The sequence below is a fragment of the Callithrix jacchus genome, chromosome 4, assembly GCF_049354715.1.
Source record: "Callithrix jacchus isolate 240 chromosome 4, calJac240_pri, whole genome shotgun sequence".
NCBI lineage: Eukaryota > Metazoa > Chordata > Mammalia > Primates > Cebidae > Callithrix > Callithrix jacchus.
In genome coordinates, this window is record NC_133505.1 from 93740234 (window position 1) to 93763531 (window position 23298).

General features: G+C 38.2%; 1 protein-coding gene across 15 annotated transcripts in view; it reads left to right on the forward strand.

The window, feature by feature from the left end:
* Positions 1–22504, forward strand: part of ORC3 (origin recognition complex subunit 3) — a 65741-nt gene extending 43237 nt beyond the window's left edge. For 5 of the 15 annotated variants that reach the window (XM_008994749.5, XM_078369752.1, XM_078369753.1 and 2 more), the window contains 7 exons: positions 6017–6147; positions 9817–9896; positions 10700–10797; positions 15764–15905; positions 17493–17609; positions 18500–18579; positions 19429–19855. In XM_008994749.5, the coding sequence (XP_008992997.4) occupies positions 6017–6147; positions 9817–9896; positions 10700–10797; positions 15764–15905; positions 17493–17609; positions 18500–18579; positions 19429–19534 (754 nt within the window). In that variant the 3' untranslated portion in view covers positions 19535–19855. Of the gene's footprint in view, positions 1–6016; positions 6148–9816; positions 9897–10699; positions 10798–15763; positions 15906–17492; positions 17610–18499; positions 18580–19421 lie in introns of all 15 variants that reach the window. The other 10 variants (XM_078369756.1, XM_078369757.1, XM_078369749.1 and 7 more) reach the window with 5 other exon arrangements.
* Positions 22505–23298: the final 794 nt, after the last annotated feature.

The window sequence follows — 23298 nt, forward strand, 5'->3', positions numbered from 1 at the left end:
GGGAACAGAAAGTAGTAACAAATGATGCTAGCCCAGCAGTGAACTAGGTGACTACAACTGTTTTTTCTTATCAGCTGTGAAAGACCATAGGAGGAAAATTTTACCCTTCTTTAGAATTTCTAAACACCCCTCTAGAAATCAAATACTAGGCCAATAATTTTTCATATTTTTAAAATTCATAGAACCTTGCATAAATAAGATTTTAAGGGTTACTGTAAATCAGAGCTATACAGGTACAGTGGCTTCTGCCTGTAATCCCAGCCCTTTGGGAGGCAGAGTTTGAGACCAGTCTGGCCAACATGATGAAACCCCGTCTCTACTAAAAATATTAAAAAATTAGCCAGGTGTGGTGGAATTGCAATCTCCTGAGGGAGGAGAATTGCTTGAACCTGGGATGTGGAGGTTGCAGTGAGCTGAGACCACACCACTGCACTCCAGCCTGGGCAACAGAGCAAGATCCTGTCTCAAGAAAAAAATCAGAGCCTCGACTTAAAGGAACACGTTGGGATCAGCTGGACCTGAAGAATACTACACTCTCGTACCATTAGCAGTGGATTCTTGGATTGGGGATAATGAAAAGTGTGCCCCACTTCTTAAGGGAATTTATATCCCCTACCCCCATCAATTAAAAATTACTCATCTACAGTTATTCCATTTTCTTTCAAATAAGGAAACCAAGACCAGAAACATTGACTTTTCTACAGTTGACAGAGCTGAAACTCTTTCAACCCTATTCCAGTTATTTAGAGGTGGTAATAAAAGGAAATTTATGGTTTTGTGGCCAGCAGTCCATGTTCAGAGTATATCCAAAATTTTAACATGAAACAGCAGAGCAAGCTCCAGTGGACTCAGATGGCTCCCTCCCCCATCCTGACACTAGTCATATTGGCACAGGACACAGACATAAATGAAAGGAGCCACCGTGTCTAGTCTGCTTATCCTAAGTGTAACCTTATGAGCTTGCTACAGAAACAGACTTACAAATGGAAAGTGATTGATAGCTGGAGGAATTTACCTTAGGCTAAAGGAATTATTCTAATTTCTGAGTAAGGCTTTTGACTTAAAACAGTAATATATTAGCAAGTCAGCTCAGCTTTTATTGAGTTAAAAAAAAAATGACCTGAATAATGATATTAACATTTGATCACTTCAGCTTAGTTCAAAGAGACTAGAAATTTGGACTCTAAATAATGCATTATTTCCTGACTTTACAGATCAACTTTAGGTGATATTTAAAGATGTACTTAGGAAAAATGACACAGCTCCTTAATCTATGATATGTTTTCTAATAACTAACTTATGATGATGTAGATTTATCCATCCAAGAGCTTTGTGAGACTTCATCATTAAAATATAATTTCTGGAACGGCATAGTGGCTCACTCCTATGAACTGCAGTACTTGGGAGGCAAAGGCAGGCAGATCACTTGATCCCAGGAGTTAAAGACTGGTCTGGGCAACATGGAGAAACCCCATGTTTACAAAAAAAATACAAAAATTGTATGAGCATGGTGGTGCATGCCTATAGTCTGAGCTACTTGGAGATTGAGGCAGGAGGATCACTTCAGCCCAGGAGGTTGAGGCTGTAGTGAGCTGTGGTCACACCACTGCACTCCAGCCTGGGCAACAGAATGAGACTCTGTCTCAAAAAAAAAAAAAAAAAAAAAAAAATGCCAGGCACACTGGCTCACACCTGTAATCCCAGCACTTTGGGAGGCCGAGGTGGGCAGATTACCTGAGGTGAAGAGTTTAAGACCAGCCTGGCCAACATGGCGAAACTCTGTCTCTCCTAAAAATACAAAAATTAGCCAGGTGTGGTGATGCATGCTTATAATCCTGGCTACTCACAGCCTGAAGCAGGAGAATCGCTTAAACCCAGGAGGTGGAGGTTGCAGTAAGCCAAGATCCAAGATCGCGCCACTGCACTCTACCCTGGGCGACAGAGCGAGACTCTGTCTCAAAAAAAAAAAAAAAATACGTCAGTAGGCTAGCACAGTGGCTCACATCTGTAATCCCAGTATTCTGGGAGGCCGAGGTGGGTGGATCAGAAGTTCAAGAGCAGCTTGGGTAACATGGGGAAACCCCGTCTCTACTAAAAATACAAAAATTAGCATGGCATGGTGGCTCATGTCTGTACTTGCAGCTATTCCGGAGGCAAAGGTGGGAGGATCGCTTGAACCTGAGAGGTGGAGGTTGCAGTGAGCTGATATTGCTCCACTGCACTCTAGGCTGGGTGACAAAGCAAGACTCTGTCCAAAAAAAAAAAAAATTGCATCAATAAAGTATGTGTATATTTGAGCTTACTAAAGTTGCTTCTAACCATGTGATGAATTAAATTTATTCTTTTTGATATATTTCACAAAAAAGCCTGTGGTCCCACAAAGGGCACCATGACCTTCAGGTACTTCCTAAGATGAGCCAGTCTGAGAACTGTTTCCCTTAGTAAAAGTATTCTTCATTAAGTCACTACGTTAGGAAATCAAATTATCAATTATTACATGGTCATTGCCTTCCTCATTCATTCAAAAAAAAAGGTTTTTTAAATGCTTCATTTTTGAAACCACTGATCAGATGACAAAGATAACCCGGGTCCTCACCTATACAGAATTTTGGTCAAATGATTGAAATGGACAGTAGAGAGCTACAATACAGAGTGGTGAGAGCTGTGATGGGTGAGGAGTAGGGTGCTGAGGAATCAGTAAACTGGACAGTTAGCCTCCATTTGTGGTATTGGACAGCTTCTCTAGAAGTGGCACCTAATATGAAATATCAAGGTTTTGGACGAGATACACATACTTTCGGTTTCTGTTTCATTGTTATGATCCTACATAATTGCTTTGTTGCGTTTAACTTCCAATCTTCGTTGATATATATACATTTGCAAGTTTGTGTTCTGAAGATTTTTCAAAACTGTTTGGGAATGGTAATGTCTGTTTAGAACTTGAAAACTCATCCGTCAGAAAATGTTTGCATTAGCCATGGATTGGCTAGTTTTTCCTTCCTGTTCTTATAATCAGACATTTGTATAATTAGTACTTAACCAGAAATTATTGGCTCTCTGCATGATGAAGCAGAAGACTCCATTGCCCTGCAGGATGGTTGCTTTTAATGATTGCTAAATGATTCTCTTTCTGTCTTAATGAAGAAAACTTTTTTAAAAAATAACCTATAAAGCCTTTGTTGTTTTTCTCAACTCCTGTGACAGATAACCTATAAAGCTTTTAATACATTAGGTATCACAGGCATCTTTGAACCATTTATCTGATAGTGAAATAATTATTTCTTACTCAAGTTGGATAAAGATAAATAGCTGTTTTGTGGCATTAATGTGACCTATCTTAGACTTTTTTTTGGTCTGTTTATTTCTCTTTAATCTTACATGGTGGCTTTCAAACTTTTCAGTTCTCGTATTTTCTTTGCAATTTTATTCTTTTTCTTTTAAAACAAAATGTTAGTTGGAATGCACCAAAATTGGAAGACATTCTCTTATTGTCACTAATTCTTCTCCTCCCATTCTCTCTTTAATTGATTACAATTAGGTTTGTGCTTTGATCAAAACTAGTTTGATCAATGTCACCAGTGACCTCCATGTTCCTAAATCTAGCATTAACCTGTTATCAGCATTTGACAACAGTTTATCACTCCTTTCTTAATGGACTTCTAGGACTTTCTTGGTTTTTCTCCTACCTCAGTACATGCTCCTTCACATTCTCCTTTAGTGCTTTCTCTTCTCTCTGACATCCTAACATTACAGTGCCCCAGGGCTTAGTTATAAGCCTATACCTCTCTCCTGAGTGCCAGGCTGTTACGTCCATCTATGTCCTATTTAATACCTCCACTTAGATATCCAGTACACATCTCAAAGTTAACATACCCAAAACTGAACCCCTGCTTTCCCCCCTGAAACCTATGATTTCTGACTGTCTCTTTATCATTCTGATTGTTCAAACCAAAAGTCTGGGCTCTACCTTAACAATTTATCCAGAATCAGACCTCTTCTTGCCACCTTTCTTTGCTTGTACCACAATAGTCCAAGTCATCGTCATCTCTCAGCTGGATTATTGCAGTAGCCTCCTATCTGCTTTTTCTGTTCCCCTACAGGTTTTTCTCAAAATAGCAGTCAGTATAGTCCTTTTAAAATATTTCAGATAATGTCACTCCTTTGCTTGAAACCCTCCATTAACTCCCCATTTCACTCAGAGTAAAAGCCATAGTCTATACAGTGACACTACATGATCCCTCCACCCCACCCTCCACATGGCCTCTCTCTGATGACTGCTTTTTTTCTCTCTCCACTTCAGACATCTTGGCCTCCTTGTTTTCTTGAATAGGCCAGACATGCCCACCATGGAGCCTTTCTCATAACTCCATTTGGGCAATAGAAAGCCACAAATTTTAAATCTTAAATGTAATCAAGTATGAAATGTCTTAGCTTATTTTTAGATAAGATTTTACCTTAGATAATTATTGTAGAAAGAGGAAGATAAGTTTTATACTTTTTAAACAAACTCGGGGGACATTTACCATTTGGTTTACCTCTAACAATTTCTATATTTAGTGGTTGCCTACTTTTGGTTGTTGTCATTGTTGGGGTTTAAATTTTTGTTCAAGTAATCAGTTCAATTTTGCGGTAATCATAGTCTATTTAGCTTTGTTTCTCTTTTTCCCAACTCAGCAATATTAGTATTCCTCCTCACTTTTTAATTTTGAAATATGTCAAACCTAAGTTAGTTGTATTGCAAAATGCCCACATTCTGGATTTGTGTGTTACTTCGTTGTTAATATTAGAACTTTTAATCATCATAGTTTTAATGACTTAGATGAATTTGCTGAGCATAATTTGGGTACTTGTGTAATGCCACTGCTTAAAAATTGCTAACATTGATTCGATTTCTTTTGATGCTATTACTGAGTATGATCTTAGTGGAGAAACCTGTAAGCTCCAAGAACAAGATTCTAACTTTATAATATCTGTGTTCTCTCTCCATTTCTAACAAAGATTTTTTTCTACAGCTGTGAATGAGCTACTCAACCACTCTGCCTGTGCTATAAATAACAATTAGAATTGCCTACCTCATTTAAAGTTCAGTGGGTTTACTGACTGATGTTTATAAAGCCCACAGGAGATGTAAAGCATGGTTTAAATGGTGATAATTAGAGAAATGAGTGTAATACTTACATTTTTGTTTCTTTCAAACAAGTTCACATTTAGCACATCATATCCTCTGTAGATATTTCTTGTTTCGCATATATATTTAGATAAAAGGAAAGGAAAACTATCATCTACTGTGTGGTAAGCACTATGCTAGATTCTTCCAATGCTTCTTCCATTCAAAAAAAAAAAAAAAATCCATTTTTATTTTTGAGACAGAGTCTCACTCTGTCACTAGGTTAGAGTGCAGTGGTGCGATCTCGGCTCACTGCAATCTCCTCCTCCTGGGTTCAAGCAATTCTTCTGCCTCAGCCTCCCAAGTAGCTGGCACTACAGGCACACACCACCATGCCCAGCTAATTTTTGTATTTTTAGTAGAGATGGGGTTTTACTATGTTGGCCAGGCTGGTCTCAAACTCCTGACCTTGTGATCTGCCCTCCTCAGCCTCCCAAAGTGGTAGATTACAGGTGTGAGCCACCACGACTGGCCTTCTCATTTAATTTTTAAATCTCCATCTAACCTGTGAAATAAGCGAGTTATTATTTCCATTTTACAGACAACGAACCAAGGATCAGAGATGTATAGTAATCTTGTTCTATATTACAAACATAGTGTTAGAGCCACACTGTGAATCCAGACCTTTGTAAATTTTCTAAGCTAAGCTTTATCATGAAAATCCTTCAAGAATTCTGAATGTCACATATATGGAGGAAAATCTCTACAAAAAAAAAGTTGGTAGCTACTAATGAAGAATTTATTTTATCTTCTGATTAGAAACATTTAATATCTATATTAAATATAATGCTTTTTAAGGGTGTTGATTTTCTAGTTATATTGTATTTCCTGTCACTGACTCTGTTCTAGGATGTTGGCAAAGGATGAATTGATGACCATACTTGAGAAATGTTTCAAGGTTTTTAAGTCTTGTGAAAAGCACCTTGGCAGCACAGCTAAGAGAATAGAGGAGTTCCTGGCCCAGTTTCAGAACCTTGATGGTAAGAGTATATAATATTCTCCCAATTCTATTGGCCATGACAGTCATTTAACTAAAACGGATGGAAAACCCCACCTTCTGATGTGCTTAGAGATGAAGAGATAAAGTAGTTCATGATGAGTATACCAAGCCTCATAGTATCACATTTTAACAATCACAAATCGGCCAAATGTTTCTCTTCTAGATTTGGTTTAAACAATGAAAAACAAATGGGCAGAAAAAAATTCTTTCTCCAGATTGACAGTTTGGAGAATTTGTCTTTAAAAAGTCAACAAAAAGAAAGCAAAAAGATTGGAAAGAGTAGCAGGGTATCATAATTAAGAACTCCTTTTAGAGGTTTTTTTCTTAAGCATTTCATCAAGTTCTTTGTAGAGTTCAAAAGCAGTGCATAAATCATTTGTAAGCTTGAAAAATTAATAGCTGTGAACTTCTTTCACAGCAATGATGCTCATTGGCATGTTGATTACCAAATCTGCATGAGGCTTACTTTAATTGAATTTTCAAAAGCTGGAATCTTTCAGTCCTAAATTAACTGAGGCAGCCTGGCACTCTTCACTGTTAGAGGGTTACAGTTTCTCCCTTTCGTGTGACCTCCACATGATCATTTACATATCCTGAATGCTTAGGGTGTCTGACTGTATATAGGTAGCCACGTTCTGTTCCCTAAATGCTCTAGAAATTCTTTGTTCTATTGAAGCCCCACAGGTTGATATTATCAGCTTTTTAGGGCTCTTCTCTTGCTCTGTTTCTAGCACCAAAGTATGGTATTCTCTTATTAGAACAACAACAACAAATATTGGTGTGTACCTTTTACTTTTCCCAAATTTAAAGATTTTTTTTTAATGGAGTTTTGTGGGAAGAGGCAGTTTTTTCATATATAATCACATAAAATTGGACATGACGTGTTGAAAATACCTTACTTAAAATGTCTATTTTAATCCTTTTTATGTTTGGCAAGGGTTCCTTTGTCTTAAAAATCTTTTGGCTATTTAGGAAACTGCTTTTGCACAAAATTTCCCATATCTCTCATAGCTGCAGTGTGAGGCACCTGATGATTGCTCATTCATGGAAGATGAAAGAGAATGTTGCCTGACTAGAGTGGCCTGAGCAGCCAGAGTGAGGAAGTCATCAACAAGCACTGAGGGGTTTTCTTCCAGGTTATGTGTGAGCATTGCTCTTGCCACTGCAGCATGAGCTGAACTACTTTGAGAACACAAAAGCTTTTAAGGGCTGGAAGTTGGTATCATTAAGATAATTGAGTCCAGCTATAACCAGAAACTGAAGTCTAGGAAAAGACAGTAGCTTGCCTGAGATCACACAACTAGCTAGTGGTAGCACTCAGACCAGAGCCCATCTCTCTTAACCACTAGTTCATTGTTTTTCTATCGCTGATTCACAGTTTAAATACACCCTAGTAGTAACCACTGAATCAGCAAGGGGCCACTCTTAAGTAACATAAATAGGATAAAAAGCTTAGAAGAATGTAAAGTAAATAAGGCAAATTTCAATCTTTTGCAAAATTGGACTTATGGGGATTTCTGTAAAAATAAACTGCACATATAATTTTTTTCTTTTTTTTTTCTGGACACCATTAATTAGAGGTAATCCAGATAAAATTTTAATTAGAATTCTAAGCTAGTAAACAAATTCTGTGATACGCTAGAACTGAATAAAGGAATGCAGCTTTTGAAATGGGAAGGTTGGAAATTAAGGTGATTAGTAGCCTAAAGAATAAAGAATTTTACAAATTAAAGCAAAACCACTGTCTTTAAGGGAATTGTCTGTTATTTCTTGATTTTCAAAAGTGACTCATTATTAACTGAAATTAAAACTTGCCACATTGGATGAGTAGAAATATTTGAATAGCTATATGCAATCTCTATTCCTTAACATTTATTACATATTGCAGTTTAGATTTAAAATTACTTAACAGAAGAGTTAAGTAGGACAGAGTGTCATATCAGAGTTTTCTTGAGACTGGATCTTACTGTGTTGTCCTGGTTAAAGTGCATTGGTCATAGCTCACAGTTACCTCAGAATTCCTGGGTTCAAGTAATCCTCCCACCTCCGCCTCCTGAGTAGCTAGGACTATAGGAACCCACCACAAGGCCCAGCTGATTTTTTTTTTTTTTTTAATTTGGAGACAGAGTCTCCCTCTGTTGTCCAGGCTGGATCCAGTGCACTGGCATGATGGGCTCACTGCATCCTCTATCTTCCTGGGCTCAATCAGTCCTCCCATCTCAGCCTCCCAAGTAGCTGGGACTACAGGCATGTCCCACCATGCCTGGCTAATATTTTTTGTATTTTTGTAGGGATAGGGCGTTGCCATGTTACTCAGGCTGGTGTTGAACTCCTGGGTGCAAGCAATCTGCCTGCCTCTGCCACCCAAAGTGTTGAGATTACAGGCATGAACCACCTCATCAGCCTAATTAAATTTTTTTTTTTTAATAGAGACAGTGTCTCACTGTGTTGCCCAACCTGGTCTCGAGCTCCTTGCCTCAAGTGATCCTCCCACTGTAGCTTCCCAAAGTGCTGGGATTATAGGGATGAGGCACTTCGTCCAGCCCTCATTAGATTTATTTCAAAGGCATATTAGATTTATTAACATGTTGCAGACTACATGTTAATGAAATGGGACAAAGAATCTAGTAGATATTTTAACCTTTAGTTATATATTTTTTGAACCAGCAATCATTTATAGCTAAAAAGCAGTTTATTCCTTACGAGCCATGCATATTCTCCAGCTGCATCTCCGTCATAGTTTTAGGCCAAACAAACCATATGTGTCTAGTTCACAAAACCCAACCTGCACTTGAAGAATATGAGAGCCTTATGCTCTCTAGAAGCAGCACAGCTGTAGAGTTAAGCAGTTATGGTTTTCTTTCCCTTTGCTAAAGAACCGTGATGCACTTTATGTTTTAGTGGATTATTTCAAAACTTCTACACACTACCTTCTTCATATTCAAATTGTGTTGTTTATAATCTTGGCATAAGCAAAGGAAAACAGTTTTAAGTTTGTGATTTTTTTTTTAAAAACTATGTATAACATCAAAAATATTTGAGAGTGGCCAGGTGTGGTGGCTCATGCCTGTAATTCCAGCACTTTGGGAGGCTGAGGCAGGTGGATCACCTGAAGTCAGGAGTTTGAGACCAGCCTGGCCAGCATGGCAAAACCCCATCTCTACTAAAAATACAAAAATTAGGGCATGGTGCTGTGCGCCTGTAATCCCAGCTACTTGGGAGACTAAGGCAGGAGAATGGCTTGAATCTGGGAGGCAGAGGTTGCAGTGAGCTGAGATAATCACCACTGCACACCAGCCTGGGCAACAGAGCAAGACTGTCTCAAAAAATAAAAAAAATTTTTTGAGACTTGGAAGTTTCGTTTGGTTGTATTTTGTTTTGTTTTCATTGTGGTAACACTGAAAATTGAGCAGCTGGTTTTTTAAAGATCTCACTATAGCACAAGTTATGTAATACTTATTGGCCTTCAGTTTCTGCAAGAAATCATTTATTGGATGGAATCTTGATCCCTTGCCCCGTGTGTGTGTGTGTGTGTGTGTGTGTGTGTGTGTGTGTGTGTATAACTTTTGCTTCCATTGGATTGGTAGAAATGTTTGTTCTCTTGACTTGGCTTTGCCCTCATTGATGTCTGTTGGCTTTGTATTAAAAGCAGAAACCAAAGAGGAAGAAGATGCTTCTGGGTCACAGCCAAAGGGGCTTCAGAAGACAGACCTCTATAATCTTCAGAAGGTCAGGTTACTTTCTTTTCTTCCATCTGCATCCTGTGACTCTCCCTTTTTGCAATTTGTGCTCTAGATTAGCTCTGCCTACATGTTTTTGTTTTCATTTTTTAAACCACAACCAGGGCCAGGCTCAGTGGCTCACTCCTGTAATAACAGTACTTTGAGAGATTGAGGCAGGTAGATCACAAGGTCAGGAGTTCAAGACCAGCCTGGCCACCATGGTGAAACCCTGTCTCACTAAAAATCCAAAAATGAGCATGGCTTGGTGGTGTGCGCCTGTAGTCCCAGCTACTCGGGAGGCCGAGGCAGGCAAATCACTTGAACCTGCTGGGATGCAGAGATTGCAGTGAGCCAAGATTGTGCCACTGCACTCTAGCCTGGTGACAGAGCAAGACTCTGTCTCAAAAGAAAAAAAAAAAAGAACCAGGAACAAAGCAGACTTTTAGCTCACTTCTAAGTTGAACATCCTATTAATCTCATTGTCACTCTACATCTACACATTCTGGAATCTACTAGCTAACTTAGGTGGAAACTGTTCCTGCAGGCTTAGTGAAAAAAAGAGAATTAGCTAGCAATAAGAGAAAATGGGAACATGTTTGCACAAAAGAAATCCAATTATTTATCTGATGTATTTTTTGGTTTGATGAAACTGAGAGATTTCAAAGAGCCTAAATCGTTAGGTTTAGTTACTTTTCTTGATTTTTAAAAAATGTATATTCACAATATAGAACAGAAATTTAGCCACAGTATGTCCCTCTGAGTGGTTTTCTGTCTCAGAATCACCAGAAAATGTATGTACTTTATTCATAGTCCTTATTGGAAATGAAGGAGTTAAGAAGAAGTAAGAAGCCAACGAAATTTGAAGTACTCAGAGAAAATGTTGTGAACTTCATTGACTGTCTAGTGAGGTGAGTCTAAATTTAGCTCTTAAGAGCTAAACATCATGCTGTTTCTCCAAATAACATTGGTGTCATAGCTCTCTATAGTCAATCCAGAACATTTTTCTCCTAGGTTAGGCTTTATGCTTTTCAGGTCTCTCCATCCAGCTTAGAATTGTAATTTTTATTCCTTTTTCGTCATCATCAAGAAGTCTAACCAAATGACTTAGTTCATTCATTTACTTTCAGTTCAAGAACATAGGTTTAAATTTGATCTACTTCATTAGGCAGGGTGGGAAGAGATGAGATAGAGAGTGTTTCTTCCCTTTGTAATAACAAAGTATTTGTGTTACAATTTATCTTTGCTAGGAATACATGCTGGATCTGAACAAAGCCCAGAAAACAGAGCAGAGGAGCCATGCTGCTCTATTTTATCCTGAAGAAAAAACATTTAATTCTAAGCAATGCCAGTGCACCTCATTATCAGCACTAAATTTATGTTGAGACATGTGCTTAGTAAATTTAGAAGTCTTCCAGTCCAGCCTGTATTTTAGGATGATTCCTTTTTGGGAAACCCAGATCATTTTAATTCATGGATTTCCCAAAAAGTCAGCTTTATGTATGTAGCTTTGTAAAATCTCCCACCTAAGTTTGGTGGAAGTTGGGCATGCTACAGAAAAAAATGAGAAGTGTGCAAAAGAAAATGATTTAATACTTAAAAAGTTGTGGGGCGGAGGGTGGGACCTGTTATTGTTTATTGTAATTTTATTGGCAGTTTAAACCCAACATCAGGCTAGGCACTGAACAGAATAAAGTACCGAGAAAATAGCAGCAGTTATTAAAGAGAAAGAGTGCCTTTTTGACAAATTACATGCATTTTCTGAAAGTGAAAAGTTTCGTTTTCCAGAATAATGTGGGGATAGAGTCATTGTTCCTAGTTATTGGGGAGAAAGTGCTAATACCACAAAAAAGGTCCAAAACGATCAACAAAGGCCAGGAGCAGTGGCTCATGCCTGTAATCCCAGCACTTTGGAAGGCCAAGGTGGGCAGATCACTTGAGGTCAGGAGTTTGACACCAGCCTGGCCAACTGTGAAACCCAGACTTTACTAAAAATACAAAAAATAGCTGGCCATGGTGGTGCACACCTGTAATCCCAGCTACAGGAGGCTGAGGCAGGAGAATGGCTTCAACCCAGGAGGCAGAGGTTGCAGTGAGCCAAGATCACACCATTGCACCATTGCACTCTGAGCCTGAGTCACAGAGCAAGACTCTGTCTCAAAAAACAAACAAAATAAAATGATCACCTGAATGTGATAAAAAGTAGGTTAAAGAGAAAGAAACATACTATAACAAAGTGATGGCTGGGCATGGTGGCTCATGCCTGTAATCCCAGCACTTTGGGAGACAAGTGGGTAGATCACCTGAGGCTAGGAGTTTGAGACCAGCCTGACCAATATGGTGAAAACCCATCTCTGCTAAAAAAAAAAAAAAAAAAAATCAGCTGGGCGTGGTGGCACATGCCTGTAATCCCAACTACTTGGGAGGTTGGGGCAGGAGAATTTCTTGAACCCGGGAGGCAGAGTCTGCAGTGAGCATGAGCAGAGATCGTGCCATAGCACTCCAGCCTGGGAGATGGAGCAAGACTACATCTCAAGGAAAATAAAAGGGATGAACTGCAATACTGGCCAAATACTGGTCAAAAATTACATTTTAGAACTCATAGAGTTAACCTTGCCCTACTGGGCTTTCCTGTTCTTGTAGAGTCTAGCCCCAAGCTCTTGACTTCCCTTTTACCAAGCAGTGAACGTTGTCATCACTAAAAATAATTTTGCAATCAATGTGATTTGCAAATTTTAGGCCAAATGTCAGGTTCCAGAGTTCCTACAGATTCCAAATTGTAGGCTCTGAAACTACATCAGCCATTCCCCTTTCATGATCCTTCACCTAATATGTCTGACTTTTTACCTTTCTGAGCAGTTGTTGAAATAATGCTCAGTGTGATTAAAATGTGTTTTGTTGTAAAATCACAAAATCTCCTCTAGTAGGATTTACTGTCTTTTCCAAGATTGTCCCAGGAGGGAAGAGATTAGAATTGTAGCATGCTAGAATAAAAAGAGACCCAATCGTCAGTCATTGGCAGCTGAAGCCCAGAGAGGGGCCATGACTCATGCAAGTCCACAGTCTCAGTCTCCTGACACCTGCCAAAAGGCCTTCTCTATTTATCTATACTGCCCTCAACGGCCACATCACAGATGGTTGAGCAGAGCTTGGAGTTGTGGAGAAAGGATGCCCTTTAAAGATAAATATAAGCAGGAGACTTCAGGAGGCAGAGTTCACAGTATACCATGAGTAGCTCCTGGCAAAAATACTGACAGGCAAGAATAAGTTGCCAGATCTTGAGAGCTGAGAAATACATCGCCACTTTCTAAGTTACTGTTTTTGCCAATAGCACACTTCAACTTTGTAGCCCTTGTTGATACTAATTCCACCAGTTCCTTCAGAACCACCTCTTTCAGACAAAGCTTATCGTTTAAATCTGGTCTGAATCCAAAATGAGCATAATGGAGTGCTCTAGTGCCAGACTCGTGCTTATTTCTTCTCACAGTAAATAAGTTGCAGAAATGTTTCTATGCCAATCTCCAAGTCTACAGTCAGATAAAACTTCTAATGTATAATGTATTTGTCACTGTTGTTGTTGAAATAATACAGCTAGTGGAAACAAAGTTAAGGCAGATATTTTATTTTTGCTCCGATGGTTCTTTGAGAATATCTAGAGAGGACTTTTGTCTTGGGAAATGCCTGAATTTCTATATATCAAAGGTAAAAATGTTAAAATATGAGGCAATGGTTTTAGTTTCTGAGGTTGACTCTATCTGGCTGCCTTGTTAGATATTCAGTCCTTACTACATAGCAGGACTGCAACAAGATCTTTTAATGACGGCCATGTATAATGATTGGGAAATACCTACATGAGGTATTGATAGCCAGTGATCACAGAAACTATTTCCTGAAGCTACAGCTAAGTTAACTCAACCTTGAGTAATTAAGATGCTAGCAGTATCTGAGGTATAGAATATTGTTCCTTAGTGAGGGTCAGGTCAAAATCAAACACTCTTTGCAAGTAAGTTTTGTTCCAGTTGACACTGGAGAAAGAGCGGCACCTAGAATTAGAATGAACACGGGCTCATTAGCTCTTGAGATGGGGGAAGAGATAGGGGATGGTGAATAGTGATATCCATGTTGAATACCCTTTTCACTTCCTCTCTTCTTCAAAGCTCCTGGCCACACCAGGACAAAGCAAGTGTAGGGGATTTCTAGGAAGTGGTATCCTCTCCAGAAGAATAGAAAGGATACTTGGAAGAAGGGGAATAATGTCCCCAGTGACTGGGCTGAGGTATGAGGTAGCTGCTTTGCTTTGCTTGCACTGGTGGGAAAAGGAGCTGATACAAGCTGTCATGTGGCCAGAATACTTTAGGCTCAGGACTGGACTAAGCCTCAGAAATCTTCTTTATGAAGTCATGTGAGTTAACTGTATACTTTAATTCAGCTAGTGACATTACTTTGTCTTTGGGTTATATGTGCCAAAGCTTCTCCCCTCCAATTTGCTACCCTCCAAGGCCATCCAGTGTGATATCATTGTCATGGCACAGACCACCTGATGAGCTCATTATACATTCAAAGCAAATTTTTAATGCCTTATTTTTTAGTTCAGAATTCATTAAAATTGTTTTATCATCTAGCTTGTAGGTGAAAAAAAATCCCAAATAATGGCAGATTTTTTAATAACTGAAATTTTATTGATGATTTTTTTTTTCAATACTCTGGAACTAAGAATTAGCCTTTTCTGCCTTCTAAAGGAAAAAGTAATTCCAATATATAAAAATCTTTTGAGTGGGCTTGGTGGCTCACACCTGTAATCCCAACACTTTGGGAGGCTGAGGCAGGTTGATCACCTGAGGTCAGGAGTTTGAGACCAGCCTGGCCAACATGGTGAAACCTCATCTCTCTTAAAAAATACAAAAATTAGCTGGGTGTGGTGGTGGGTGCCTGTAATCCCAGCTACTCAGAAGGCTGAGTCAGGAGAATCACTTGAACATGGGAGGCAGAGGTTTCAGTGAGCCAAGATTGCGCCATTGCACTCCAGCCTGGGTGACATGAGCAAAACTCCATCTCAAAAAAAAAAAAACTTTTGAGGTGTCATTTCCGTGAAAAATATCAACTAATTCTGTGATCACACCGGGTGTGGTGGCTCACGCCTGTAATGCCAGCACTTTGGGAGGCCGAGGCAGGCAGATCACTTAAGGTCAGGAGTTCAAGACCCCCTGTCTCTACTAAAAATACAAAAGTTAGCTGGGCATGGTGGCACACACCTGTAGTCCCAGCTACTCAGGATGCTGAGGCAGGAGAATCACTTGAACCTGGGAAACAGAGGTTGCTGTAAGCCAAGATTGTGCCACTGCACTCCAGCCTAGGCAACAGAGCAGGACTCTACCTCAAAAAAAAAAAAAAAAATTCTGTGATCCAAGAATTTTCTGAACTCTTAATTCCAGGCCTGTATTTAATATTGCCAAAGGTTAAATGTTTTCTGTGCTAGAAAATGTAGATATCTCAGTTTTCTCATTTACTTTAAGAAATCCTTTCTTAAAGATTTCTGAGTAGAAATAGAGTATATATACATTTGTTCCTAAAGATTCAACTCAGAACTGAAATATACAGCTTCTTATAAAGAGTCTAGAGGTAGTTTTAAAAACTATTATATGGAAGAGGTGCAGTTCTGAGTGAAACTGTACTAGATCTGATATTTAGGTTTGTTTCATTTGTTTGTTTTTGGTTGTTGTTGATTTTGCTTTTAGTAAATGGTTCAATCCTCTACCGAGAGAGGATTGACAAAATGTTATAGTAAAAATTGAAGTTGAACAGAGCTTAAAGGAAAATATATATAAAGAAAATAAACCTGTGCTTATCTAAACATGGATACCTGACTGGCTGTTTCAGAGAATACCTTCTGCCTCCTGAGACACAGCCTCTCCATGAGGTGGTGTACTTCAGTGCTGCCCATGCCCTTCGTGAGCATTTAAATGCTGCTCCGCGAGTTGCCCTCCATACTGCACTCAACAATCCTTACTATTATCTAAAGGTAAGATGAACATTTAGTTCTCTGATAGTTTAGCTCAGGCTCTTGGCTTCACAAAAACATTCTAAATTTGCAGTTATGGTGTAATGAGCAGAGAGTTGGCAGCTCAGGGTGGCACCTCTCATATTTTTAAAAATTATTGAGACTGTAGAAAAAATTTCTAACCCTGTAAAGATACCAATCATTAGTCAGCTGTTGCTGCCATTTTTTGACCATGTGTAATCTCTGCCCTTCACATGCTAAAGTCAGCAGATCATAGGCACAAAGACTCCAGAGTATAATGTTACCACTCCTGTGAAAATAAAGGAAATGTTTCTTATGAACATAACAACAGATAGGGATTAAACAATATGGCCTAAAAAATTACTTAAAGATCAAAATGGTTGTTTCTAGTGGGAAAGAGAAATACTTTGGGACTTCATCTTGGATTTTAAACCAAAGAAAGATCTATTCTGAGAGCATCTGCAGAGCTGAGTATGGAGGATAGCCAGCAGTCCACCACTAAAACTCCTGGAGCAACACACTTCAGCAGTGCCCTTGCTAAAGCCCAGACACATTTATCAACTCCTAGAAGCTCTTTAAACAAAAGCTAAAGACAGCTCACAATTTTAGAATCCAGCTTTCTTATGACCCGGCAAAATTATCACTTTAAATATTCAGTAAGCTGTATATACGTGAAAGAGTTGTAAGTTAAGTACCCAGAAATCTTGCCACAATAAATATTTCAGCAACTCCATAAGACCTATGAAGAGCATTCCAGCGTATTGCTTTCTCATTGCAAAATGCCACACAAACATGCCCAGTATTACAAGAGTGCTAAGTAGGACAATATAAGTCAGTGGTTTTCAGTGATGGTGAAAAACATTGAATTATTTCATACTTAAGGAACAAAAAAAAAAATCAGTTATTTTTAATATATAAACCACAAATTCAAACTTTAAAAAAATCTGTCTTCTTGGCTATTGGTCACAGAAGAGAACTGGTATGATTTCAGTTGTCTTTGGGTGGGATATAATATACTCCTGATATTACAATATCAGAGCAGGGTGTATATGTAAGACTTTGTGTTCCTCAATAAAAGCCATGGATTTCAAATAGGTTGAAGAAACACTGATGGTTTCTCTAAGGCTTAAGATCTGCAATGTTGACAACGAAATCTTTTCTTTAAAAGTTAATTTAGACCCCTGGTAAGTGGTATTAGTATTTACTAATACAGTATAGTAATTGTTAGACTCCAGCTAACAAGTGTTAGAAGTACCATTTTATTAAGCATTCCTAAAGATTTCCACAAACTTTTTATAGTAAGTGCATTCAGGTCTCAGAAATTGGTAATATATGGATTGAGAAAAATATGCTTGTCTTCTAATCTTGGGAATATTGTTCTAGTGACTGAGAACTAGAGGAGTTGTGACCAAGACAGAAACCTAAACAAGAACTAGCTAACTATTGAATAGACTCACTTACTAAATAAAGGAAACCAAGATTTCATTTATTGATGTAGTCAGTTTAGGTTGAGGGCTTTATTAATGTTTGATTTTGTTCCTAATCATTTCTAAAATGTAGTGATCTTCGTTTACCATTACTTTTTAGAATGAAGCGCTGAAAAGTGAAGAAGGCTGCATTCCAAATATCGCCCCAGACATCTGCATAGCATATAAACTGCACCTAGAGTGTAGCAGGCTAATCAACCTTGTGGACTGGTCAGAGGTAGGTCAGGGGGAAAAGAGCAAGCTGGGTATTTTTCTAAACATCCATGATGACTTTCTCAGAATAGCTTTATACTTTTAGTGCTTTGGAATTCATATTGTGTTTAATGCCTTGTCTTTTATTTGGAAAGCATTAATCGCTTCAAACTTTAAAAGTTCCTTAGGAAGTGGTAGCTCAACTATCCCCACTCCCAATCCCCGGCTCTCTGATCCTGCATTCCTTAAGCAAGCCAAGTCTGTGTTTATGCCAGGTCAAAATAAGTATGTGATTTAACCCAATAGTTAGCATTAAGCAGAAACCAAACAATTTAGGTCAGTTCTGTTATTTCACAAAATAAAGTATATTATTAACTAGCATTTCTCTTCTTGCATAAAAGAAAAAAAATATTGAAATAACTACATGACAGATTTAGCAATCAGGAAGTACAAGGAATACTTGGCAAGGCAATAAACAACTGTTGTTTTTCTTTAAAATAAACAACTATTATTTCTGTCTTCAAAATAGTATCACAAAGATCTTAACTCTGTATTACAGGCCCTACAGATGTCTTGTCACCATTAAAAAATATCCATAATTGACTGCTTCCAAGAAAAATAGATATTTTGCTGGGGTAAGATTAGGAGTAGAGGAAACAGGGCTTTCTTTTTCTTTTGACTAGCTTTGTTTCTTGATTTTTCTCTGCATACTGTGAGTTCTCTAAAGCAAGATTATTCAGGAACCATTAATCTTTTAATATATAAGTGGTTTAAAGTGATCATCATTGTAGTTTTGACATTCTTAAATTTGATACAATAAAAAATATGTGCCAGCTATATCAACAGCCATTAAAAAGTAGAGTAAAAGATGTTTGGCATCTGTAGACATTTTTTCTTGTCTTGTCTGTTCAAAAGGCTTTTGCAACAGTTGTGACAGCTGCTGAAAAAATGGATGCAAATTCTGCAACCTCAGAAGAAATGAATGAAATTATCCAGTATCCTTTTAAAACCATGTCCAAATACACATAAAATAAAAGTTTATAATTTCTCCAGATCTACACTAGATATTTATAAAGGTATACTCAAAACCTTATTACTTGTTAATATTAACCATACTGTGCTAGAATAACTGAAATTTCTAAATCTTTATTTTGAATTGATTCCAAAAAGAGACCAAACCTAAAACTTTTGGTATCAAATTTATATCAAGATTATATTCCAAAATTTACCAAAAATGAAACTGCCATTATTGAATTCTTTTTTTATTTTTATTTTTTAGATGGAATTTCACTATTGTTGCCCAGGCTGGAGTGCAGTGACAGAATCTCGGCTCACTGCAACTTTCGCCTCCTGGGTTCAAGCAAGTCACCTGCCTCAGCCTCCCAAGTAGCTGGAATTACAGGTGCCTGCCACCACACCCGGCTAATTTATATATTTTTAGTAGAAACGGGATTTCACTGTGTTGGCCAGGCTGGTCTCAAACTCCTGACCTCCCTCAGGTAATCCGCCTGCCTCGGCCTCACAAAGTGCTGGTATTACAGGCAAGAGCCACTGCACCTGGTCTGAATTCTCTATTTTTCTAATGTTATATTTAGAAGTGGGGGTGGGGAGCAATTTCCATACTATGTAAAACATTAGATTTAGGAAGCATTAAGTACTTTTCCATTTATGTTTTATTGACAGTGGATTCTAATTAATGTTTTCCAGTAAGAGTTATAGTTTAATTTAGGAGTTTATATTTGAACGATCTATTTCACTTTACCAACTAGTATTTTAACATTGAGATTTTAACCCCTTTTTGTCAAAAATACAGTATGGCCAGTTTCCTTAACTAAAGCCTCCAGTGCTCGGTTTATTAGAGCTGTTTCTGAACTAGAACTTTTAGGATTTATAAAACCTACCAAACAGAAGACTGACCATGTGGCAAGGCTAACATGGGGAGGCTGCTAGAAAGCAAATGAGCGAAGCCAGAACTATCACATTTAGCTGAAGAGAAGAAGGTGAACTATCATATTTACATATACTAGAGGAGCCTGTTTTGGTGAGAAGATAAATGGGTAATCTTCATGTGATGTTTAACCAGAAAAGTACATTGCTAACCCCAAATGGGCATATATCAAAACACCTGTGGAGTACTTTAGAATCCAACAAACAATACATAACTAAAACTGCTCACATATTTTACTGTACTTTCCAAAGTCATTAGTAAATTATGAGTAAATCATTCTTGAACTTATAGTATATAAATGTAATAAATTCCTTCATCCAGGAGTATAATTTGCAGTTGATTTAGCACACCTCATTCCTCCTCCCCCAATTTCTTGCATTGGCATTCCTCACTTTAGTGTAGTAGACAATAGGTAACATGAATATCCTCCAGGTTTGTTTCTGCTGGTGACTACATAGGTTCCAAAACTGCCTCTGCCTACCCATTTCCTTTAGTCTTACAACTTAAAAAAAAAAAAGGTCCAAACTGTTTGGCTTTATGCTTAAAGGCAGTAAATATTCTATTTCTGGATGACCCATCATGGAGCCAGTAAGGCCTTTACAAATCACATCCCAAACAAATAAAAATCAGATGAAGAAAGTAAGGCCTAGATGAATGACATCTTGATCTCTTCCGTGGCAGAAACTCAAGACATAATGAAACAAAGTTAGCTAAAGTTTCTTATTTAATAATGCTCTGTTCCTAAGAGAATTCTGGGACTTTAAGATTACTCACTAACATACACAATTACCATGCGTATATTTTGTTTTGCAAACCTTGGAACTATGTAATTGCAAGATTGTGTGTGTGCATGTGTGCTAATAGGCTTTGAAGAGTTTTATGAGTATCCATTATCCAAAATGCTTGGAAACAGAAGTGTTTTGGATTTTAGATTTTGGAATATTTGCATACCTACAAGTTCAGCATCCAAAACCCAAAATGCTCCAGTGAGCATTTCCTTTGAGCATGTCAGTACTCAAAAAGCTTCAGATTTTGGAGCACTTCAGATTTGAGATTTGGGATATTCAACTTGCATAATCAAACCTCCTTCATTCAGGGATGTAAAAGGAGGTATTAATACAAACTTAGAATAAAGAACACCTTAGACCTCTGCCAACATGGTGGACTGAGATGACATTAATGGGTCACCCTTCTCACCTCACTCTCTGCTTCAAGCACATAAAAATGCTAAATGAAATATATCTCAAAAAAAATGTCTGGCTGGGCACAGTGGCTCACACCTGTAATCCCAGCAGTTTGGGAGGCCAAGGCGGGTGGATCACCTGAAGTCAGGAGTTCAAGATCAGCCTGACCAACATGTAGAAGCCCTGTCTCTACTAAAAAATACAAAATTAGCCGGGCGTGGTGGCACATGCCTGTCATCTCGGCTACTTGGGAGGCTGAGGCAGGAGAATCGCTTGAACCAGGAAGACGGAGTTTGCTGCGAGCCATAATCGTGCCACTGCATTCCAGCTGATGCAACAAGAGCGAAACTCTGTCTCAAAGAAAGAAAGAAAAAAAGTCAAAATGTTGCCAAGATTAAAAAAGAAGGGGAGGCCCCAAGGTACCATAAATAATCAACTGGAAGAACAGCAAAGGTGGCCAGTGTGGACAAGGCAGAGTGAGCAGTAAGAATTCAATAGGAGTTGAATGGGATCGGGTGGAGGGCAGGTAATTTAGGGCTCCATAGACCATTGTAAGGTTTCTTTACTTAGGAAGCCACTAAGCAAGACTTTGACTTTTAAAGGATCAGCCTGGTTGCTATGAGAGTAGAATAGAATGGGTGAGAGGAGACACAAATGAGGCAAAATAAAGACCAGTTGGGAAACCACAGAAATAATCCAAGACACTAGGGTAATAGAAGTAGAGATGGTAAGATTTTAGGTGGAACTAAGCTTAAAGGATGTAAGGAGTCCAAGACCATTTCTGCCTGAAAACCAGTCATTAAGGATGATGGAGAGGAAAAATTTCAGAGGCAAAAGTAAGTTTTAGACATAAATTTTGAGGTGTCTAGTAGATACTTAACTGAAGATGTCACACAGGTTAATATAATCTGATGTCCTTATGATGAGATCACCAAGATGAGTACTAAGAAGAGGTAAGCAGCCCAAGGCGGAGCTCAGGGGTGGGGGGGACACATCAATGTTTTATCAAAATTTAGGGAAATGAAGACTGGGCTGGCAGCAAAAGACAAGACAGAAGGAGTAGCCAATAAAGGAGAAACATCAAGCTAAGTGTAGTATTTTGCAAGTCAACCGAAGAGTGCTTCAAGGTAAAACGCTAGCTGCTGTTGAGATTTAACAATGTGGAAATCTTTGATGAGTTTTACTAAGAGTAGTGGAGACGAAGCCTAATCACCTATCAGATGACCAAACCGAGTGTCCAGACTTAACAGCCTGGAAAAGCCATAACTGTGTGATGCAATATGGAAACCACAGCATCACCTTGCACTCTTGCACAAAAAGTTTAACTTGAAACTTACAAAGACTTTAGGCCTAACTTGCAGTTTACAGGAAGTTCAAAGGGATATTAGAAGTTAAATTAATGACACTACAAAGAAAAACTCAACAAGACAACAGGACTAGTATTTCCAGAAAGTGAAAATCTTAATTGAATCCTGTTTGGGGGATGAGGGTACTTATTTTAAAAAGAGACACATGAAAAAATCTGAAGTGACTTGATGTTAAATTTTAGGTTGGACAATGGTATTATTATATAGAATCACATTCTTAGGAGATGCATGTTTAAGTATTGTTATGTCTATGACTTCCTTCGAAATAGTTTCATACAAAGCAAATATGGCAAAATATTAATAACTTCAATTTAAGTGGACCATTATACTATTCTTTCAACTTTTCTGTTGGAATATTTTTTCTAATAAAACAAGTTGTTGAAAAAAGGAGGCGGTAATAAAACGGAGGAAGTTTAGAAAATCCTTGAGTTTTGCTTTTATAAAGGGGAGCAGTAAAATAATCACTAGCAAGAGATATAGGATCAAAAGATTTTTTGTTAACATGATTATGCTTTTGGAAGTGATTTAGTAGAGAAAACAGATGCATTAGAGAGAGGACTGTTGGAGCTGTATCCTTTGCCTGAGACATGGGTTTGCATCTAGTGCTCCTTACCTAGGGCAAATGCAGGAGCAGAGAATTCATCAGTAGACAGAGTCAGACTATTAGGGTGCTTTTGTAGAATAATCACTTAACACCAATTACTAAACGATTTTGAAGGGAGTAAAGAGAACCCAAACGGGGCAAAAACAAGTTATTTTCAACCGTAGCTGCTTGGATCACCTAGGCAGCATGTTTAGATTCCAAAAGTTCTCCCCTCCCCCTAATTGTCTAAAGCAGTCTCTAGGGATAAGTAGAGCCTGAGAATCTTCTATTTTCTTTAGGGTCTTGCTATAGGCCAAAGACAGCTTCAGTATTTTAAACATCCAATATTTATTTTTCTCAGATTGCTTATTTTTCAAAAAATACAAAGAATTATAGCTATGTGCACTTGTTAATCAGAGATTTACTAAACAGATCATAGTACAGTACCGTATCAGTACTGCCTTTTACTAAAAGAATAAGATGACTGTTAACACAATTCTGTAGATACTAATTACAAGCAATTTGAGGGATTTGGGGAATTCAGAATCCCTAGGTAGCTAAAATAATCTTCCTATTGAAATCATGTGTGGTTGGTATTTGGACTAATCAACTACTGGACCCATTTAAGTCAG